The sequence below is a fragment of the Phyllopteryx taeniolatus genome, chromosome 4 (genome assembly GCF_024500385.1).
Source record: "Phyllopteryx taeniolatus isolate TA_2022b chromosome 4, UOR_Ptae_1.2, whole genome shotgun sequence".
NCBI classification, from domain to species: Eukaryota; Metazoa; Chordata; class Actinopteri; order Syngnathiformes; family Syngnathidae; genus Phyllopteryx; species Phyllopteryx taeniolatus.
Genome location: NC_084505.1, coordinates 21,925,957 through 21,947,770, shown reverse-complemented (window position 1 = coordinate 21,947,770; position 21,814 = coordinate 21,925,957). Strand labels below are relative to the sequence as shown.

At 39.1% G+C, this 21,814-nt stretch overlaps 1 protein-coding gene across 7 annotated transcripts; it reads left to right on the top strand.

The window, feature by feature from the left end:
* Positions 1–87: 87 nt before the first annotated feature.
* Positions 88–21,692, top strand: arfip1 (ADP-ribosylation factor interacting protein 1 (arfaptin 1)). 7 transcript variants are annotated; one of them, XM_061770609.1, is made up of 10 exons: positions 89–269; positions 1,219–1,289; positions 3,556–3,869; positions 8,797–8,898; positions 10,464–10,572; positions 10,940–11,041; positions 13,017–13,129; positions 14,133–14,354; positions 14,635–14,792; positions 15,703–16,718. In XM_061770609.1, exons 3-10 carry the CDS (start codon positions 3,558–3,560, stop codon positions 16,070–16,072), a joined length of 1,488 nt encoding a protein of 495 aa, XP_061626593.1. In that variant the 5' UTR covers positions 89–269; positions 1,219–1,289; positions 3,556–3,557; the 3' UTR covers positions 16,073–16,718. The 7 variants fall into 7 exon arrangements, with proteins under 7 accessions (XP_061626596.1, XP_061626593.1, XP_061626590.1 ...); XM_061770610.1 differs by lacking the exon at positions 1,219–1,289 and adding an exon at positions 18,635–21,692 and having other exon boundaries at positions 91–269; positions 15,703–15,877; XM_061770606.1 differs by lacking the exon at positions 1,219–1,289.
* The last annotated feature ends 122 nt before the right edge of the window (positions 21,693–21,814 follow it).

Genomic DNA, 21,814 nt, shown 5'->3' with positions numbered 1-21,814 from the left:
GGAACACGGACTCAAACTTGCAAGCTGTGGCTTTTAACAGCAGGGGGAGAGCGCATGCAACAAATGGTCTACCGGGAGCCCTTTGTGGCTGATCACTTTTTCCGGGGTCCGAAGTCCAAGTCTGATCCACTAGCAGGAACCCGTCCACCGCTTTTTACACTAAGTTACTTGTAGTCATTGCGTTAAAAGAATCAGGCGGCTGTTCCCCAAGGACACACGGTTTAGGACTTTACGACAGTCTGCTAGTTAGCCACGACGGCCGTAGACAGGTACGGTACGGTTAACTACTTCTTCTCTTCTTCTTGGTCTTTTTTTTTTTTTTTTTTAAATATATAAGTCCCGCACTCCCACACCCACTCATTTGTTCCCTTGTGACGTGTGGTCACTTATGTGGCGAAATGGGGGAACGACACACAAGCCACATTTAGGGTGCTTTTCGGTTCAAACGGGTGATTTTTAGGGTAGTTTGGGTTAGCTCGCTAGCTACCCAGTTAGCCTAGCTAGCAAGCAACTTCAACGTCGGTGAACGGTTGTAAAGAAAAGCTCACGGACTACAGTGTGGTAATTATTATTATTAACATGTATTTAAAGTAATATATTCGACTTATGGTAATATTTCTACATGGCTGTTCACGTTAACAGACGACATTTTATGTTGTCAAATTTCTCTTTCCACGTGAAAGCTAAACAGCTCCACATTGTGACGTGTGGCAAGACATGAATAAAAATAAGTATTAAAAAGGTCACTTAAATTATATTTTGTATTACACTTATTGTACTTTGAAATCCAAGCCAGGAAGTTGGTGTCCACACTTCGTTTCAAAATATACTTCAATCGAAGGAAAACTTCACAATTCAGCCATAAAACTTTTGCTTTGCTGTCCTGGTTTTTATTTGTTTTTTAATTGCAGCAGGCAGGTAAATGCATTTTGAAGACTTCCTTCCGACAAAATGTGAAATCATTTCCACTCTGTATGCCTGTCATGCATTGTCAAAGTACAAAAACTTCCAAAATCGTATGTCCAAGTCGTGCAATTTGAAATTCGAAAAATAGCATCTTAAAGTCGCACAATAGTCCTGTCGCCATACAAACCTCAGCATAGCTCGTGAGAAATCACGACTATAGTATCAAAACAACATGACTAATTTGCATTTTACTTAACGACCACAAAACATTTGATTTATTGTCGTTTTTACTGTTTTGCTCTTTCACTTTAGCAATGCGACCCGGAAAATACATTTTTGGCATAGTGTTCCTTCCTCACTAAATGTGACGACATCTCCACCAGGTATGCCTTTACAGTAATCCCTCCTTTGTTGCAGGGGTTAGGTTCCAGACCACCCCCGCAACAGGTGAAGTCTGTCAAGTAGCGACCATATATATATTTTTTAGATTATTTATGAACCTCCCCAGACTCTTATTAATCTTCCAAACTCTTATTAACCTCTACCATACTCTTTATATAAAAACATACTCTTAAACACCTTTTAAACTCTACAGTAACACACAGTGGTTCCCATACACTGTGTACATTTTATTCCTTGTAATGTGTTTTCATTCTTTTTTTTTTTTTCCAGTTTTGCTTTAGGCTAGGAAGCATTTATTTTACCACAAAAAAAATTATAGCATATACTAAAAATCCAACGGTATGGAGAATTGTGCGCAATGTGAATATGAAAAAAAAATCTCCAGTGCACTGAATCCGCAATAGATTAACGGTAATAATAGTGGGGGAACAGTGTATTTTTGTCAAAACCTCCAAAATTTGATGTCCAGGTTCAGAGCATTTCAGAGCAATTCAGGCAGCACGCAAACCCCAGTTTATCTCAAAGCACGTGAGACTTCAGCATTGTAAGAAGGCGTCTAACTTGCTTTTCTGTGATGACGACCATAGAACCACAACTTGAACTTTTTGCAATGTTGTGTTAGCGTAGCGACGAGAACCATAATCATCAGAATCAGTATCATCTTTATTTGCCAAGTATGTCCAAAAAACACACAAGGAATTTGTCTCCGGTAGTTGGAGCCGCTCTAGTACGACAACAGAGAACACTTTTGAGACATAAAAACATTGACAAAAACAGTCACTGAGCAATAAAGGGTTTCTATTTATCTGGTAATGCCGGTACAAAAACAGTTTTTGTTTTTTTGTTCTTTTGTTTTTTGTTTGTTTTTTTGACAATTGTGCAAAAAGATGCAGAGTCCTCTAGCACTTAGAGCAGTTTGAATGACTAATATAGCAATAGTCCGGTGCAATGACCATTGTGCAAAGGAGACTTCAAGGAATGTATGCAGTTTAAAGTGACTAGTAGTGACTAGTGACAATCAGATTGATGTCCCCAAAGACATACAATATATACTGTTTATATATATATATATATATACTAACTATACTGATGTTTGGCAACATAAATGCCTCTTAAAAACTTAAAAAGAAATCATTTGGTTTTTTTCCCCCACTTAGTGAACTTTGAAATCCAGGCCAGGAACTTAATCGCCACACTTTTCAAATAGACTTCCTGTCAAGCAGAAAACTTGACAAGCCAGTAGGGCTGGGTGGTATGGCCTTCAATTTGCTTTATTTCTCCTGATACCAAACAAGCTTTTTTTCATTTTTTTCCCCCTCCTAGCATTCACTTGCATCAATTTGCACAGAAATAATACTTTTTTTTTTCTTTAGAGATGTGTAAATGGTTACTTCTTAATAAATACATCAGTGGGGATGTGCTTTAGCAATGGAAGCAGCTAAGAAAAGCTATTTTAAAAAATTGTCCAGATAAATTCAAATTAACTGATATAATCGATTTATCGCAGAGCCTTACCCTGATTGTTACATAAAGGACTTTAAAGTCCCTGTAAAGTGAAAATAAACGTATCTTATTAATTTGACTCACCACAGAGAAGACTGCCAAATTTGAATGATTATAAAATTTGCAAAGTATATAAAATAAGGCTTACAAATCATGAAGAATCTAGCCATTGTGGGAAACCACGCCCTGCTCAACTGTCAATCACACACTAATTCTATGACCTGAAAAATGGATGCTATTTCATCTAGCATTTACAGTATCTTATGCCTACGCATCCCTACATATTTGAGCCTTGAAACTATATCCACTTTAAGCCTCTAGTGGCTGGATTACATCCCACCGGGTCGTTCAGGGCATTCCACGTGAGACGAGAGGCACTAGCCATTAGCTAGCTTGTGAGCTAACAGGCTTGGGCCTAGTAGTAATAACTAAGTAAGTCGCAGTTGCGCCGGATAACCACAGATGCGAACAAATGCGCTCGAAGGACTTTTGCCCGATGCCAAGTTGTGTCACTGCACTGTTTTAGCGAGGCCCAAAAGACTCAGGAAAACTGAAATGGTGAAAAACAGTTTAACGTACTACATAGTTATCAGTCTTTGCACCTGTTTTGAGCAAATATCTTCAAACATGTATAATGTATTTTTGGAAACAAATTTGTTTCCTTCACAGGGTCTTTAAGCCTAGTTTGGTATGATCTTGTACCTCAAGGGCCAGTTCATCACACTCCTGCCTGTCTGTTTCCAGGTATGTCTGAGGGTAGTCTTGACACCGAATCAGGCAAGACCTCAGCTGAGGACCCTCGCATGGAAGCCGAGGAGAATCCACACATTGGTGATCTGTCACCACCGCTGGCGTCGTCTCCAAACGTAGATGGTAGCGATAGTGTGTCAGGGAACGATGTGCTGTATGACATTGCTATAGACAGTGCCGAGGATAAGTCAGTAAGCAGCAGCGAGGATGTTGACCAGGGCGGAGATGAGGCTCTCAGTGTAGAAAATGGTGAACACCAGACTGTGGACCCTGCAGACGAATGTGGAGATGATGGCACTCAGACAAAGGTGACGTTTACCTTCACTTGTGGGCAGTCTGCCTCCTTTTAGTGCTTCCTGTTGCTGGTTTGCGGTGGTGGTCTCTCTTCTTCCCTGTGATTCATTAATCACTCTCCTCTTAGATTGGCTTGTGTGATGTGATCTTAAAGAACTTCTAGCTTTGTGTGTCGTCGTCTTGCTTGGGGTGTTAGCGGTAGATCTGGTTTAAATGTTGCTGTTCTGTGGTAAGGCTGTGTGTGGGGGGGAAAAAAACCCCCATTAATTTAATGCCCTATTTTTACAATGGCTCCCCAAAGCTCTTCACAGTGTCTATGAATTGTCTGTTATTTCGTATATCTTCAGTTGTGGTCTGTTGAACAAGCCAGATTTGGAGTCCTAAACTGCACATTCTTAAGCACTCAATTCTCTCTACCAATTTGCCTTCATCAAGTTTCCCCCTAGTGCATTGTAGTTAATAGCTGGCGGGATAAGGCGTGTCCGTATTGTTGCCTTCAATGTGATGGCAAGATTAACGCGCAGAGTAAACAATCAGCTCATTGTTGTGGTTTGAGCTGATGTCTTGTACGTAGAACTTATGTGAAGATGCAATACTTTATTGCCCACTTAGCTTTCTCTAAAACACCTTCACCTTCAATTACATACCTTCACGTTCAATTACATAACCACATAATAGCCAAATGAAGTAACTATTAATATACAGTTTATATAAAATCAGTAGGTTGCCTTCTACGATTTGGCATGCGCCATCTATCTAGGATACCTGCTTCTGATCGCATGTAAACAGAAGACCGTTGACTTAACATACCGCAATTTCCCATGGATAATACGCTCTCAAGTATAATGTGCACCCCCAAAATTGACTCCAAAAGTCAGGAAAACCCTTCTTCCTATATATAATGCACACCCATGACATTCTATACTTCGATACATTTATATGCAATGAATGTTAGTGGTGATGCCCTCCTAAATTTATTTTCCAATTTAGTCAGATCAGTATTATTATTAATACTAAGGTTTATGTGTTCTTTAGTAATGTATGTTACTGTGGCAGACCCTAGTGTTTAATTTTAACACTGCAGCTTTGCGGTGGTATTTTCCATTTCCCACATGACCATTGGCATAACAGCCAACTTGCACAATGTATTCAAAGCTAGAGAGCTCATGTGCCTAGGTAACATGATCACTCCTGGTGCAAGATAATAATAAAATAGTTAAGACACAAATAAAGCTGCAGAGGGGGAATAACCACACATAAACTCAATTAGCATTCACACTATTACAACTATTTATGGGATTAGGGGACTAACTGATTTAAAACAGCATTTTAACAACTACACAATGGCACAAGGCAGGCTGGGACATCCTCTGACAGCAAGCGTCCACTATTACGTCAACAATGACGTCATCATTAAAACATGGCGACTCGCTATCAGAAGAGTTCCCAGTGTGCCCTGCGTCGTTGTATAGTTGCTAAAATGTTGTTTTATGTCAATTAGTCCCCAAATACCATAACTAGTTAGAGCTTATGCGTGTTTATCTGCCCTGTGCAGATTTTGTTGTGTCGCAGCTATTTTTTTTTTTTTTTAGATTTTGCACCAGAAGTGAATGTTATCCGGGCACATAACCTCTCTAGCGTTCAGTACAATGTGCAAGCCACTGATGTGTTAATGGTCACGTGGGAGGTGGAAAATACCTCCGTAAAGCTGCAGTGTCAAATCTAAACATGAGGGTGCAATATAGGGGTATATATGATGTTTTAATTGTGAATCTAAATATGATGTCAATTTATTAATCACAAGTTTTAAAACAAATTGATAGCTTCTGTAAAACACGTATCTACTCATAACTCATTTTAGTGTGAAGGAATTAATGAACATTATACTTATGTACGATACGCACTATTGACTTTTGAAGATTTTTTTCGGGGGGGAAATTGCACGAGAAATTACAGGATGTCTTTTGTTTAGCATGCTATCAATTAATATTCCTCATTGATTGCTGATTTTATATTTGGTTGTATTCAAATAAAACCTGTTGGTGATATTTTTTTATTTTTATTTTATTTTTTGCAAATATTGTGACAACATAAAAGTAATCATTTTGGTCACAATATTGTTCTAATTTTAATACCATTTTCTCTCTACTAGGTCATTAAAAATTGCTGAAGGAAAGCGACTTCCTGTTTCAGTGCGTCCACAGACCTTTTAGGCCCAAAGTACTGCCATTGAAATAATTGGGCTATCTGCTGTTTGCCCCCAGTTTGTGGAAAAATATGTGTCTGCGTTACTTTGGGATATCTGGATAAAATAACAGTCTAGATCCATTAAATTTAGCACTATTGACAAAATGGATACCAACTTCTCCCACAATATTTTTTTTTTGTCAGCATTAATAGAGCCTGATAACCTGCAGTTTGATGATATTTCACTAAATCCATTGCCATTTCTTTATTTCAATACCAATATATTAGCACATTGTTTGAGTAAATAATACACTGCTGCTTAACTGAGTTTATTACAATCTAAAGCATGCGTGTGGTGGCCAGGTAAAACTGTGCATCTGAGAGGATTATGTTGTACAAGGTCATCTTATCTCCTGCTGGCGGTTTGACGAGTTAAACTGTTAGAGCTTCTTTTTCTGCTTCCCTCCGGGGTGCTGGCATCAGCTAGCCCTTTAAGTATTTATGCATTGGTCACATGACACTCCACTCAAAAGTGTTTGTGGGACGGGGCAACGTTTTTATCGCTTTGGAGTCGTGAACTTTGGTTTTATTTCGTGGTTGGTCAAATGGGCTTTCCTGTGATCCAATTAACAGTCCCCTCCAAATGTATTGGAATGGCAAGGTCAATTCCTTTGTTTTTGTTGTCTACTGAAAACATTTGCGTTTCAGATCAAAAGATGAATATGAGACAAAAGTTTAGAATTCCAGCTTTTATTTCATGGTATTTACATCTAGATGTGTTAAACAACTCAGGACAGAGCACCTTTTTGTTTGAACCCCCACACTTTTCAAGTGAACAAAAGTAATGGAACATGTGACTGATGGGTGTTTCTAGTTGCTCAGGTGCTGCCTTTTAGATTAATTGCTTAAACATTACATAGTGCTTGTTTTTGGGTGTGGGTTTCACCTGTGAAAACTGCATTTTCTGTTAAGCGAAGATAAAGACCAGATTGCTGACTATGGGAGAGAAGCAAACCATTTTGAAGCTGAGAGAAGAGGGAAAATCAATCAGAGCTATTGTACAAACATTGGGCATAGCCAATACAAAATGGAATGTCCTGAAAAAGAAAGAAACTACTGGTGTACTGAACAGCAGACATCGAACAGGTCGGGTAAGGGGTATCAACAGTGGTTGATGACAGAAACGTTGTGAGAGCTGTGAAGAAACACCCAAAGACAACAGTCAGTGACATCACAATCCACTGTTTGAAGAAGACTTTGAGAGAAGAAATTTACATACCATAACACAAGATGCAAACCACTCATCAGCAAAAAGAATCGCAAGGCCAGATTGGAATTTGCAAAGAAGTACAGAGATGAGCCACAAAAGTTTTGGAACAACATTTTCTGGACTGTTGAGACCAAGATTAACCTCTGCTAAAGTGATGGAAAGGCCAAAGTATGGAGAACAAAAGGCTCTGCTTATGATCCAAAACACACGGCAAGGTCATGGGGTGCTATAAGATCTTGCCTAGGGTGCCACATTGGCCTGTCTATAGTAATCTGTCATTGACAAGGTAGAACATCTGTACTTGCAGATACAGACCAAAACGGTCCATAGTGAACCAGATAGGTGCAGAGTATTTTGTGTGTATTCTGCATTCATTTCTTATGTATTTTTGTACATGTCTTGGAATCTTGCAGACCAAATGTTGCAGTATCATTGGAAACCATAGGGGCAGTGTTGTGATTCAAAACCAATAAGTTCCAGAAACCAGAGACCACTCCCACCTGCTATGCTAAGAATATTCTTAATACCTCCTCCACCATCTCCATGTTTCTTCGTGTTTGGGGTATCTGGCAACTTAATCTCTAAACGTTCATTCCAACAAAATATACACATGAATCCCTGCCTATTCATGGTTCGCTATTCACAAATTCAAATGATCTGTTTTGGTGCTCTTTCTATATTGCTGTAAGATTGCACCAAAGTCATGGCTAATAGAAAAGTAGTAATTTGTGTCAAGGAAGTATGTTGAAGTGATGCATCTCGACTGAGAGACTATCTTTTTATGTCAGGGTGGACTTCAGTTTAGCCTGGGTTGTTTGAGGAATGGACGGAGAGTCTTTGCCCTGTGCACATACACGTGCGCCTCCTGTGCATTGTTTTTTTTCCAAAATAAAATCCTCTGTAAGCCACTTATTTTTAGGGGTAATTTAAAATGAGTTTGCAATGACCAAGTATTTTGGGTTTATATTTTGTGTGTGCTTACGGTTAAACGATTAATATAGGCATTAGGCGTTTTAGCGATATTCATGGAAGGACTCAGTCCTTCTCCCCCACGAATAGCGGGGGTTGACTGTATAATGGTAGTGATGATTACACATTTTAAAATGAAGCTATTTTTGCACGTACTGGGCCCATGAATGAGTTTTTGACTACTGATAACCAGTTAATTAACATTGACAGCGTCACCATATCATATTGAATGTCAACAAGTGGAAGGCAGTAATAAAGCCTTAACTTTTGTCCAAGGTTTGGGTTGTCTAATTTATACCTGAAACTCGTCATGTCTTCTAATCAAACACTAATGGAAAACCGTGATGTCATATCTGATGGAGACCATTGGTTAGCATGCATTAAAATAGTTGAACCCTGCTCGTAACCAACGTCCACAAGGTGGCAGCCCACCCCCGACGTGCGTCAAAAGTCCTCCTGATTCCCCTCGAGATGTTGTAAGTAACAAGAACGGGATCATGTCCTCCTCATCACAGGAGGACGCCATGACTGAGGAATCCCAGAGGAGCTCGGCCGCTGAGATCGCAGTCACCAGCAACGGAGACCTGGATCAGAGCCCGGAGAATGTGTTCTGCAGGGTGAGGCCTCAAACCACTACCATTACTATTACTACTGCCACTGCTGCTACTACGACTTATTCTCTTACAGCTACTACTACTTCTACAGCTGCTACTACTACCTCTTCTACTACTATTTCTTCTATGACTACTTCTGCTACCTCTTCTACTACTTCTTCATACTATTACTGCTTATACTATTACTACTATTAGTACTACTGCTACTTATACTACTGCTACGACAATTCTACTAGTGGTATTACTATTACTTGCACCACCACTACTACTACTTCTATGACAATTCTACTTAAGATTACTTCTACTACTAATATTTCTATTTCTTCCACTACTGTTTCTGCTGCTTGTACTACTACAAATACTACTGCTTTTATAATTGCTACTATTTCTACTACTGGTTCTACTTCTATCGCCACTACAAGTAGTACAGCTACTACTTGTATTATTACCACCTGTACTACTACTTAGGCTATTACTACTATCACTACTGCTTCTACGTCTACCACCACTCTTGCTTCTCAGACTACTTATACTACTACTGCTAGTATTACTATTATACTACAGCTACTACTTTTTCTTCCACTATTTGTTCTTAGACTCTGCTACTACAGTACTTCTATTATTACGTCTACTACTACCACCATGTCTGGTTCTACTTCTACCACCACGACTACTACTGCCTCTACGACTACTAATACTACTTGTATTACTATTCTACTACAGCGACTACTCTATTTCTTCTACGACTATTTTTTCTCTCTACTTGTGCTACTTCTACTACTACCTCACCTACTACTACTTTTACTTCCGCTTCAACTATTACTACTACTTCTACCACTACTGCGTCTTCTTCTACCATCACTAATACTGCTTCTGAAGATGTTTATTTGAATCTGATTGGCAACTATTAAGGCCTCTTTATATTTCCGTGCTCGCGGGGCCGACAGCGCGCGCATTGCGTCACGTGACCGACTCCTTGGGCCGAGCGGCCCCTATGTGTCACTTGACGCGCACACAGCAAAAATTGTTGCTGCGCGTAGAACGCCGCGGAGATCATCTCTCGTGATTGGTCCGTTTTAGTCACATGCTGTGATGACGTACTCAGTGTTCCCCTTGGGTCCACATACACCGCCGATTTCTTGATCGATTTTGCAGCATAATTAAACGTATCATCTGGTCATCTAGGTCCATTTATTCTAGCAGGAACTGTTCCACGATCGCCATTGTTGTTGCTTTGTTCCTTGTTCCGGAAAGGAGAGGAAAAACGTCTACCGGAAATGCCATAAAATGCAGAGGAAACTCCACCCTGTGGTGTCAGATAATACCAGCTGTAGCAACACCCCCGACTTGGAGGAGAACTGCAGCACATTTTGAAAACAGCGCACGTGGACTGCACGCGGGATAGCCGCAGTGACGTCAGCGTGGTCGCCGCCCGTGCGAGTATAAAGAAGCCTTTATGCCACACTTACATTATCATAAACGACTGGAGGAAGTCCATTAGGATACAGTGTGGTCTTTTACAACCACACACTTAATAATTTACCTCATGTTTTAATGTTCTTTCACAGGACTCTTACCCTGGGGGGCCGGCGAGCGCAGACCTTTCTGAGTCCTGTGTACCCTGCGGCAACTATACAGTAACGACAGAAGGCAGCATTCAATCAGGCCCGTCTAAAGGTAATGCATTTGGATGAACGTTGTCTTAGAAGGAATCAATAAGGACCTTCACAACAAGCCATTTTTTTATAATTTCTCCATTTCCACGTGTTGCGTGTCTATTTCTAGAGATGTCGTTTGAATTTAATGAGCCTCCTCTCATCTTTACCCTGAAGCCCTACTTTGCTTTCATCCTCCTGTTAGAAATGCAAATGTGAATCTCTCTGCGAATAGGTGATGCATGTTGCCATGGCTTGTTTCCATGTTTTGGACACCAGTCACATGTAGGCTTTTGTTTAGTGGCTGTCATCGTAATTAGAAGGAAACAACAGGGGAAATCTGTGAGTAACTCCTGATGATGCAAAAATTAATTGTTACTATCTCCCAGGGTCGTCGAGCCTCCCCGTGTCACCCGTGGGGCCCTTTGCGCCCAGCTTGGCGGTCGCTAGCCGCCTGGTACGCTCCTCCAGCGAGAGCCAGGCGGAGACAGGTACCCACGGTGACGGGCCAAGAATAGAAAAGCAAACTAATCGCACGCTACGCTCATGTACCTTTCTTGGTTTTCTTACCCGCTGTCTTTGTTCCCACAGGCTTTCGCTCCATTCCGACTCACTTTCTCTATCAATGTTAATGGCTCACTACCCTTTGCAACAAGTGTGGGCTTTATTGATATTTTACTTTGTAAATAATGGGCATCGGCCACTCTTTATGATCTAAACCTTTAGATGACTTTGCATGAGTGCAACTTGGATTAACAAACATGTTGGTGCCAGGAGGTTTTCCCGCTTGCAGAATTTGTCCTCGCAAAATGAGAGCTCTGAAACTGTCAAACTGTATTAAAGTCAAGAAAGTCTGAAATACATCATCGGCTGTTTAATTGGAAAGTGAACTGAAAACTGTAAGATAATGTTTTTGTTTTTAAAGTTAATATTAGCTAACTTTAGGTCTCCAATGCTCAAAAAATATAAGGTTATTTGTGCGCTAATTGGTGTTGTACCATATTAAAATGTAGTGGTAAGCTATTTAATTCAGCCTTAGCTTCTCCAAAATATGTGAGCAAATAGTTGCCAAAGTCAGCAAGCTAACGTTAACAAAATTTAGCAAGAAAACGTCACTGAAGTCTGTGAGCAAATGGCACTGGTACTGGCACACAAATGTCACCGAAGTCACGAAAGTTCACAAAGCAATCATCACCAAATTCTGGCAAGTAATCATCACCAGAGTAACTGAAGTTGGTAAGCAAAGCACCAAAATCTCAATTTGGCAAGCAAACATCATCAAAGTTTAGGAAGCGATCGTCACAAAGTAATTGAACTCAGCAAGCAAAGGTCACTTAAGTTTCTGAAGTTGGCAAGTAAATATCGACGTTGTCAACGTTGCCAAGGAAACTTCCTAGAAGTTACCAAATTTGACGAGAAAAATTATGTATAGTTTACCAAAGTTGGCAAGCAAACGTCACATACGTTTACCTAAATTGGCAAGCAAATATCACTGAAGTTTGCTGAAGTCAGTAAGCAATTTAATGGCAAGAGGGAAGAAGCGGTTGGAATGTCTGCTGGTTTTAGTTAGCATTGTTTGATAATGCCTACCTGAGGGAGGATCTGAAAGAGTTTACTGAAGTTATCAGCAAGCAAATGTCAACAAAATTTACAGTATTCGGGATGCCAAAGTTAGCATTAGGTAAAATTCTGAGGCTACGTTTGAATTTGTGGAAACGGTTACCCATTAAATTGGTAAGCGATTTGTCGTAATTTCTCGTGTATAATGCACATTTTTTTAGCCCAAAAAATGTCAAAAGTCAATAGTGCACATTATACATGGGTATAGGGGAAAATGAAAAAAATACTTTCACATTTTATAAATGTATGCCCCCATCTGGATGTTATGAAAAGGCTGTACACATTCATTCCAATATGCCACCGCCACCTAGAGGTTATGAGAAGGGTGGACACTTTCATTCTATTATGCCACCGCCACCTAGGGGTTGTGAAAAAGGTGAAGCCTACACTTTCATTCCAAGATGACAGGAGCACATATGACTGCATATATGTACAGTTGTGCTCGTAAGTTTACATACCCTGGCAGAATTTCTATTCTATGTATTGTATTGTATATAATCATGTTTTGATCATATGAGTAGAAGCAAAATCATGCATTGTAAAAATGCATTATACATAGGTAGAATGGTTTTCCAGAATTTTGAGGTCAACTTTGGGGGTGCGTATTATACACGAGAAATTACGGTAATTTAAAGTAACGCCCCTCAAATCATTACATTTTTAAAGTTGCATAATATCAGTTTCAGGGCTCTGTATGTTATTGCTTTTGATTGGGAGTGTTACTACTGCTAGTTGACTAATTGTACTTGTTCACCAGCACCCTCTACCTCCCTCGATGTAGCATTTAGCCGCCACTGAAGCGCTCATTTTCACTCACTAAGTGAATAATTCTCATTACTTGTACAGATGCTACAAAAACACAGCCATCGAGTGGAGCATTGGTCCTGTCAGAAGACCCCAAGAATCCAGCCATGGAGAAATTGGACCTTGTGAGAAAGTGGAGCATCAACACCTACAAAGTAATTTTGTCTATGCATCATTCTTTATTTTTCCTTGTAATTTAGCCATAATGGTACTTCCATCTTTAATGATTTTTTTTTTGGGGGGGGGGGGGGGGGGGCAGTGGATTGAATAAAGTGTAATTTAGCAACTTTACTAGCATGTTAGTTTAAAATAAATTACATAAAACGTAATCAAGCAAATGTCACTGCCATAAGTCCATGTTAACTTACAATAAATTCTTGTTAATTTACGATAGATTTGTTAATTTACGATTAACATTAACAGGCAATAAATCATGTTAATTTTTTTATAAATCCATGTTAATTTAGGATAAATTAACTTATGACAAATTCATGTTAACTTATGGTAACTGTATGTTAAGTTATGCTAAATCTGTTAATTTAGGATGCATCATGTTCATTTATCATAAATGCAGGTTAATTTATGATAAATCTTTGAGTCCATGTTAATTTATAATCAATCATATTATTTACATTAAAGCTGTTCATTTACAATGAGTCAGTGTCAATTTCTGATCAATTCTTGTTAATTTATGGTATATCTATTAATACACCATGATAATTTATGATGAATTTGTGTTGGAGTACAATAACTGTTAATTTGTGATCATGTTAATTTACGATGAATCCATGTTAATTTATGATAAATCTGTGGATTTGCAATCATGTTAATTTATGATAAAGCCATGTTAATTTATGATAAATCTGATTTGCGATCATATTACTCTTTAATAAAGTATGTTAATTTAATGATGGATGTGTTAATTTACAGTAGATCTCTTAATTTACAATCATGTTAACTTACGATAAATCCTTTTAATTTAAGATAAATCCTTGTTAAATTATAATAAATCTTAAATAATTCATGTTTACTTACAATACTCCACGCCAATTTATGGTAAATCGATGTTAACTTGCATTATGTCCACATTAGCATACGTTATTAGAGAATGAGGTGTGTTTTTTTTTAGTTGGTGTTTGAAGTGGCCGTCTTTTCCAGTGCACCCGTCAGATTCTGTCTGAGAAGCTGGGCCGCGGCTCAAAGACGGTGGACCTGGACCTAGAGGCCCAGATCGACGTGCTGCGTGAGAACAAGCGCAAGTACCAGAACGTCATCAAGCTAGCGCAGACGTTCGCCGCCCAGCTGGCGGAGATCATGCAGACGCAGAGGCAGCTCGGCGACGCCTTCGCAGACCTTAGCCTCAAGACCCCAGAACTCCATGTGAGTGCCTTTATCTAGATCAGGGGTGGACAAACCTTTGTGCTCAAGGGTCTCACACACACACACACACGTATATGTATATATATGTATGTATACATATACATACATACATACATACATACATACATACATATATATACATACATATATATACGCATATATATACATACATATATATACGCATATATATATATATATATATATATACACACACACACACACACACACACATTTTTGATTTTTATATTTATTTAGTTTCTCCACCCCCCGCCCCCCTCAGGAGGAGTTTGGTTACAACGCTGACACCCAAAAGCTTTTGTCCAAAAACGGGGAGACTCTGTTGGGTGCCATTAACTTCTTCATCAACAGCGTCAACACCCTTGTGGACAAAACCATCGAGGACACTATGATCAACATCAAGCAATACGAGATTGCCAGGTAATGTGCTCAAAACCTGACCTTTGCTATCCAAGACTATCAACACTTTGTGAAAACAAAGTAACAACAAACAACTGAATTTTTGTGAGTCTTTGCTCGTCCTTAAAACAAAACCGGTGAGGCGTGGTCAGAAGAAGTTTGTGTACGCATTTTTGGTATGCTCCGCTAACGTGTTTTGCACTCTTAGGTCGTAATGAAGGTAAACAAAACATAACTTCAGATTAGTTTATGTCTAAAGTTAATGAAATTCAAATCGGCCAGTTTTTTTGCATGCAAGAGTTTTGCGAAAAATCGGTATCACAACGTAGCATAGCTTAGTATTGTTCCTGTAAACAAGGAAATGAAATATTCCTGACTAATATATTAATATAATGAACATATTCCTTTAATAAATTGTAAAGTGTGAATGCAAAGATTACTACCTTGTTTTCTTTACAGCGTTTATGCTATGCTATGCTCACGTGGTTGATCTTAGGTCCTAATGAACTGACCAAAAATGTCATTTTGTGTATAATTCTCTGATTTAGGGTTCATTAAAATGCAAATTGTACAGTTATTCTGGTCATATCCTCGTGTAGCTTAGCTTTGAGATTGTAAACAAAGTAAAATTCCTCACGAAAGGAATGGTTCCGCCTGTGAGCACTCTGGAAACTCAACAAAAACTAATAAATATAAATTTTATTTCTTGTTTAATAAGTGAAAATGTGTACCCCCTAGCATAGCTTAGCATTCATACTGTAAACAATGAAATGAACATTAGTGCCCTGCCAGCACTTCTAAACACTCACCAAAAGGTAAAATGTGAATGTGAATACAGCTGCATTTTTTGTTATGCTACGCCTGTTTGGTGACTCCTAACGCCGTCTTACCCCCTTTTAAAACTTGATGTCTGATGTCATACCCCCGGCAGGGTAGAGTACGATGCATACCGCACAGATCTGGAGGAGCTGAACTTGGGTCCGCGCGACGCCAACACCCTGCCCAAGATCGAGCAGTCGCAGCAGCTGTTCCAGATGCACCGCGACAAGTACGAGAGGATGCGCAACGACGTCTCTGTCAAGCTCAAGTTTCTGGAGGAGAACAAGGTCGGGAAAGGGTTTTCCTTGCTCAAACTGAGGCAGGATTTACATGTTACATCATATATTATACTAATACACTGCACACAGGTACCCTGTTCAATACTATGTAAAGATGTCCCATTAATAATCATGTACTCCATCCATCCATTTTCTTTACCGCTTATCCTCACTAGGGTTGCGGGTAATCCTGTACTCAAATAACCAAATTTACTCTCAAGCCATCAAACTAAGCACAGCCCAAATGTATAAATGAATAATGGGTTAATAGCTCGTGTGGTATGGCCGCTTTTGCTTGAGACATTTGTATATTATTTTGAAACAACCGTCCAGAGCTCTGTGGTCCGTGATTCATGGCGCTTCTTCTTTGACGGTTTTAGGAGCGACACCCAACTGTTTCCGGTGCAGCGCTGCCCTCACGGCGTAATACCACAATAGCAGTTAAAAATTACACGCAGCAAGAGCAATGCTGGGCAGATAATAACAATTTTCATGATGTCAGAGCTTTTAGAGACAGAGGTGGCCTGAAATTAGGTGGAGACGCCCGCCTCCAAATTTTATATGGAGGATAAACCCTTGTATTTTATTGTCCACTCTATTTCGTAAGGCTACTACTACTTTCAGATCTGACAAATGAGCACATCTCATCACTAAATTTAATCTGAACTATTTGACTGCCTGTAATTATCTGCACTTGTTTCCACCTCGCATTAAAAAATACAATCTTGAAAAAAATTATTAGACCACCGTTGTTTCTTCAATTTCTTGTTCATTATAATGTCTTGTACCACTAAATGTATATTACCTGAAGAATATAATGAACATGACAAAAAATAAATTGATTCCCATATTACTTTGTCCTATTTGACATGCTTAAGATTAATTGTATTCCCAGTGATTTTGGTTATAACAAAGAAAGCTATGGTCCAGGCATTTTTTTTCCAGAAATGCCAAGTGTTCTGGTTTGGGCGTATTCTATTATGGGCAGCTACCATGTCTTCCCATGTTATTGGGAAGTCCAAAATGTTCCGGAGAGGACGAGTGGCTGTCACGCAAGTACACGTGATCGGATATGGTACATCCCGAGATGATACGCTTCAAAAACGCGAAAGCTTACCCAGTGCATTTCTTATTTCTAGTGAAAATATTTTACCAGTGATGGGGGGTGAGTTTGAGAACGGGGCGTTCAGTGACCTAATCCACCTCTTAATAACACCATCAGGTCGCAAAAATAATGTGCAAAAGCACAACACGTGTATAACTATGTGTGGCATTAAAGACGAGACGGAGGCGTTCCCTATGTTTGAGGATAAAAGTCATTATTACTAAAGCAACAAACACAGTAACCTTTATCTTCCAATACATCAACTCCAAACCTCTACAGTAACTGTAGTGTATAAACTACGATACAGCAGTTCACAATCAATATTTATCTAATAACATGACAAAAACGTCACAAACTTTAGATAAAATACATCATGCTCACCGGAGATGCTGATGGAGACGCAGCAGACCTCCTTTCTTTTCTCCTGTGTCTGCTATTTCATACATGCTGCTCTCTCTGAAAGCGCCCCAAAATCCTTTTCTGGGTTGAAAACAAGCCAGGCAGTAATATGTTGGTTGACCTAGCCCCATTAAGTTAGGTTTTTTGTTTTGTTTTTGTTTATTTAAAGTGGCCTTCAAAAGGAACTTTTCATCATGTCCAAAAATTGTCCTCTTCAGGAAATCAATTCTCGTGCACAAATTCAGCTCAACCAATCAGAGGATAGGGAAAAATACCAATGTGATTTAGCCTGTGAAGGCACAGTGTGGTGAATCTAAAATCTGATTGGTTAGAACATTTCAACAGTGTTTGCGTGCGTGTTTGACCTGGTTAACGCCAGCACCTGGGATTTCCATGGCAACACATAGAAGGTGAAATCTTATTGAACAAAAAAAAATAAATTCTACAGGTACAGCCACTGTACATGACTGGAAGCTGACCAAAGCAGCCAAGACATGCTATGAAGTGAAGACAAAAGAAAATAAATGAATATATAAATTTTTACATATATATATATATATATATATATATATATTATTTTATTATATGATGCACATAAATATAAATAATTAAATGAAGTTGTAATTGTAGGAGGTGGAACGGTGGACGACTAGTTAGAGCGTCTGCCTCACAGTTCTGAGGAGCGGGGTTCAATCCCCGGTCCCGCCTGTGTGGAGTTTGCATGTTCTCCCCATGCCTGCATGGGTTTTCTCCGGGCACTCCGGTTTCCTCCCACATCCCAAAAACATGCACGGTAGGTTGATTGAAGACTCTAAATTGCCCGTAGGTGTGAATGTGAGTGCGAATGGTTGTTTGTTTGTATGTGCCCTGCGATTGGCTGGCAACCAGTTCAGGGTGTACCCCGTCTCCTGCCCGATGATAGCTGGGATAGGCTCCGGCTCGCCCGCGCCCCGAGTGAGGAGAAGCGGCTCAGAAAATGGATGGATGGATATAATTGTAGGTCAGTGCTTTTGATAGTGTTTAGGCCAGCAGAGAAGGATCTGAAGGCCCTCACGGCACACAACTGCATTTTACTGTACTTATTGTAAGACTGTTCTATTTTTTTTTTAAACATTTTTAGCAAGACAAAAATACAGATACAAGATCTTATTTTAACAATCTTATCAAGTCAATTCATACTCGTTCCATTGACAAATTTTCAAATTTTTTTAAGGACTAAGAGAAAAAGCTGCACTTACTGCTTCTTTTTGTTGTTGTTTTAGGTGAAGGTGTTGCACAACCAGCTGATCCTCTTCCACAACGCCATCGCCGCCTACTTCTCTGGCAACCACCAGCAGCTGGAGCAAACTCTGCAGCAGTTCCACATCAAGTTGAAAGTGCCCGGCGCCGAGCAGCCTTCATGGTTGGAGGAGCACTAAGGAGATGTAACCTACAAGTGAAAACTACAGGGACCCACCCACCCCCACTCTCCTGTCAGGAATGATGGCTTTTCAAAACAATCTTTTCAAGTAACAAAAAAAAAAAAAAAAAAAGCTCAACTGAATTCTTGAAAATGTTATTTTCACTGCTACAATCCTTAAAAAAAAATGCACTTTGATGCTGTTTGACAAATTCATCGAACTGCAGTAAACGCATTAAGGAAGTTGTAAAAATGCCTTCTTTTAATAACAGCATAATGAATGTTGTAACAACAAGATTGAAATATTGAAATAACATTTTGTGATAGTTTTTGAGTATGAAACATTCATAACATTCCATGCAATTCTGACAGCCTCGGCCGCCTCTTCCTGTAGCGACAAACACAAGTTTAAGGTTAATTAAGAATGCTAAGGAAATTAGTGCTAAAACCACTGATAAAAGTAGGGTAGTTAGAGAAAAATTGCCATTAAAAAGCAGTTTTTTTTCATGAAAAAGAAAAATAACAATCGATTTTTCATTACATTTAGTCTTAAAGAAATCTCATTGGACAGCAAAGTTACTTCGGCAGTTGATAACATTTTGACGCCACTCTAACAAGGCAATCAGTTACCATAACAATCCTAAACCAGAAAATGAAAATTCCAGATTAAAAGAAACAAGCCCTCCTAAAGCTCACAAATAACACCTTTTCTTTACGCAAGGCTAACTCAGCCTTATTTTAATTGTAGCGAGTATGCAATGTGACGCTACCGTGATTATGCGCTCTTATGTTGTAGTGAACTGACCACAATAACTCAGTTGTCCAGTCTTAAAGTGTTGAAAGTTTGAGGAAAGTTACAGCCTTGTGAAGCATTGATAACATCCAATGCCACTCTTACAAAACTTAGTTAGCCTCGCACACCTCCAGCCAACAGTCTTAAAGCTTAACAATCAACTAATTATCTTTGTGCGAATGTGACCCTAGCTTCCTTGTTTTAATTTCAGTTATTAAGATAAGCACCGGCGGCACGGTGATCGACTGGTTAGAGCGTCTGCCTCACAGTTCTGAGGACTGGGGTTCAATCCCCGACCCCGCCTGTGTGGAGTTTGCATGTTCCCCCCATGCCTGCGTGGGTTTTGTCCGGGCACTCCGGTTTCCTCCCACATCCCAAAAACATGCATGGTAGGTTAATTGAAGACTCTAAATTGCCCGTAGGTGTGAATGTGTGTGCAAATGGTTGTTTGTTTATGTGTGCCCTGCAATTGGCTGGCAACCAGTTCAGGCTGTACCCCGCCTCCTGCCCGATGATAGCTGGGATAGGCTCCAGCACGCCCGCGACCCTTGTGAGGATAAGCGGCTCAGAAAATGGATGGCTGGAAGATAAGCAGCAGCTGTACCGTGATTACGCTTTCTGACCAGATCAAAATGAAACTTTGTTTGCTTATAATTTTGTTTCATCAAGCACCATTTGGCAAGGCTTTGTAAACCACTTGACCGTTTGCAAAGTGTTAGCATTGAGAGTTGAAACAAGGAGCATCAAGTTCTCCTAACACTCTTTAAACAGCAAAAAAAATTGTTCCTCCTTCTTTATTTGGCATAATCTTAACGTGTGAATGCAAAACTCGTTGCCTTGTTATATTCACGGTTTTTACTCCATGCTGACGTGGCTATGCTCCTACGTCGTAATGAACTGTCCAAAACATAACTGTAATCGTCTGATTTTAGGGGTTAAAGTGCAAACTGGACGGTGTTTTTTTTTTTTTTTTTACTTATGAAAGTCTGCGAAGAATCGCTATCTCATCATAGCTTAGCATTGAAATCGCAAACAAGGAAATGACCATTCTTGAGGGGAAAAATATTAACGCTCCTAAAACGCACCAATCGAAACATTTTCCTACGTGTTTGCTGTTTTTTTACGAATGCTCTGTTCTATTCGCAGCCTTAATGTTGTGCTATGCTAACGTGGCAATGCGCTTGGGTCCCAACAAACAGACCATAGCAGTTCTGCTAATTCAGGGCACGATTGTGTCGTTTAGAGTCACATCTATGACCATTTTCGACAAATGCGATACTGTTAGCGTAATGCTACTTAAAAAAAAGTTCCTCATTGTTTGTTGTATAATCCACTATGCTGATTTATGGATTTTTATTTTTCTAGCGAAAATGGACTGACTTAATTTTTTTGTAACGTGCCTTGACTTCGAGTTCCTTTCATGCTACATCTTTTTTTTTTTTTTTTTTTGGCTAACTGAGGAACACGTAATAATAAAAAAAATGTAAAGCGCTCCAAAAATAAACATTACTTACTTCAAAATATCTTATTTTTAAACGTTGCATGTAATAAACATTGAGGAATATAAAAAAAGTTCATATATGATAGATTATACAAAAAAAAAATGCATTATCTTAAATGTTTTTGGGACATTTTGAAAGACCAGCACACTCCACTTTAAGCTGCTAAGTTTTTTTTTTTTTTATTTAACAATGAAAAAAACGTATATTGTATTTTTAAAAAGCTAGTGCGTCAGACACTCATATTTATAACTAGCAGTCTCTTGTTTGCTAAATTTTGTACCGCTGACTTTTTATAGTATACTTGTGACTCTGGTGTGATGCTCCAAAAAAGGATGTATGGAAAAAGCTTTATATATTTGTAATTTTGCCTAGTTTATGCCCTATATTCTCAAATTAAAAACATTTTTTCCTAAAGACTTCCATACAATGATATGCTGGGTTCTAGCATGTGCAAGTGTATCTTTGTATCGGGGCAGGGAGAACTTAGGGAGAAAAAGTGTTGGGTCTAAAATGGTTTTGAATGTTTAAGATTCAACATTTTTATTGTCATGTGTACAGTAAAAAAAAAAAAAAAAAATTGTTGTGCAACTTCTTTGGGAAAATAAATTTTTTTTGTTGGATTTTCATTATTTTTTTTATTTTGTTTGAAGATTGCAAACTACCATTCAAATTTGTATTAGGATTAGAATCACAAAATAACCAGGCATTTGTGTTAGGATTTGAGTCTAAAAATAGCAAGCCTCTTCCA

Excerpts from the sequence above, each read along its gene's own strand:
- arfip1 (XM_061770606.1), top strand. The coding sequence starts at position 3,558 with ATGTCTGAGGGTAGTCTTGACACCGAATCAGGCAAGACCTCAGCTGAG. Across the intron at positions 10,573-10,939 it reads TCAATCAGGCCCGTCTAAAG|GGTCGTCGAGCCTCCCCGTG; the intron begins GTAATGCATTTG and ends ACTATCTCCCAG. Across the intron at positions 13,130-14,132 it reads GGAGCATCAACACCTACAAA|TGCACCCGTCAGATTCTGTC; the intron begins GTAATTTTGTCT and ends CGTCTTTTCCAG.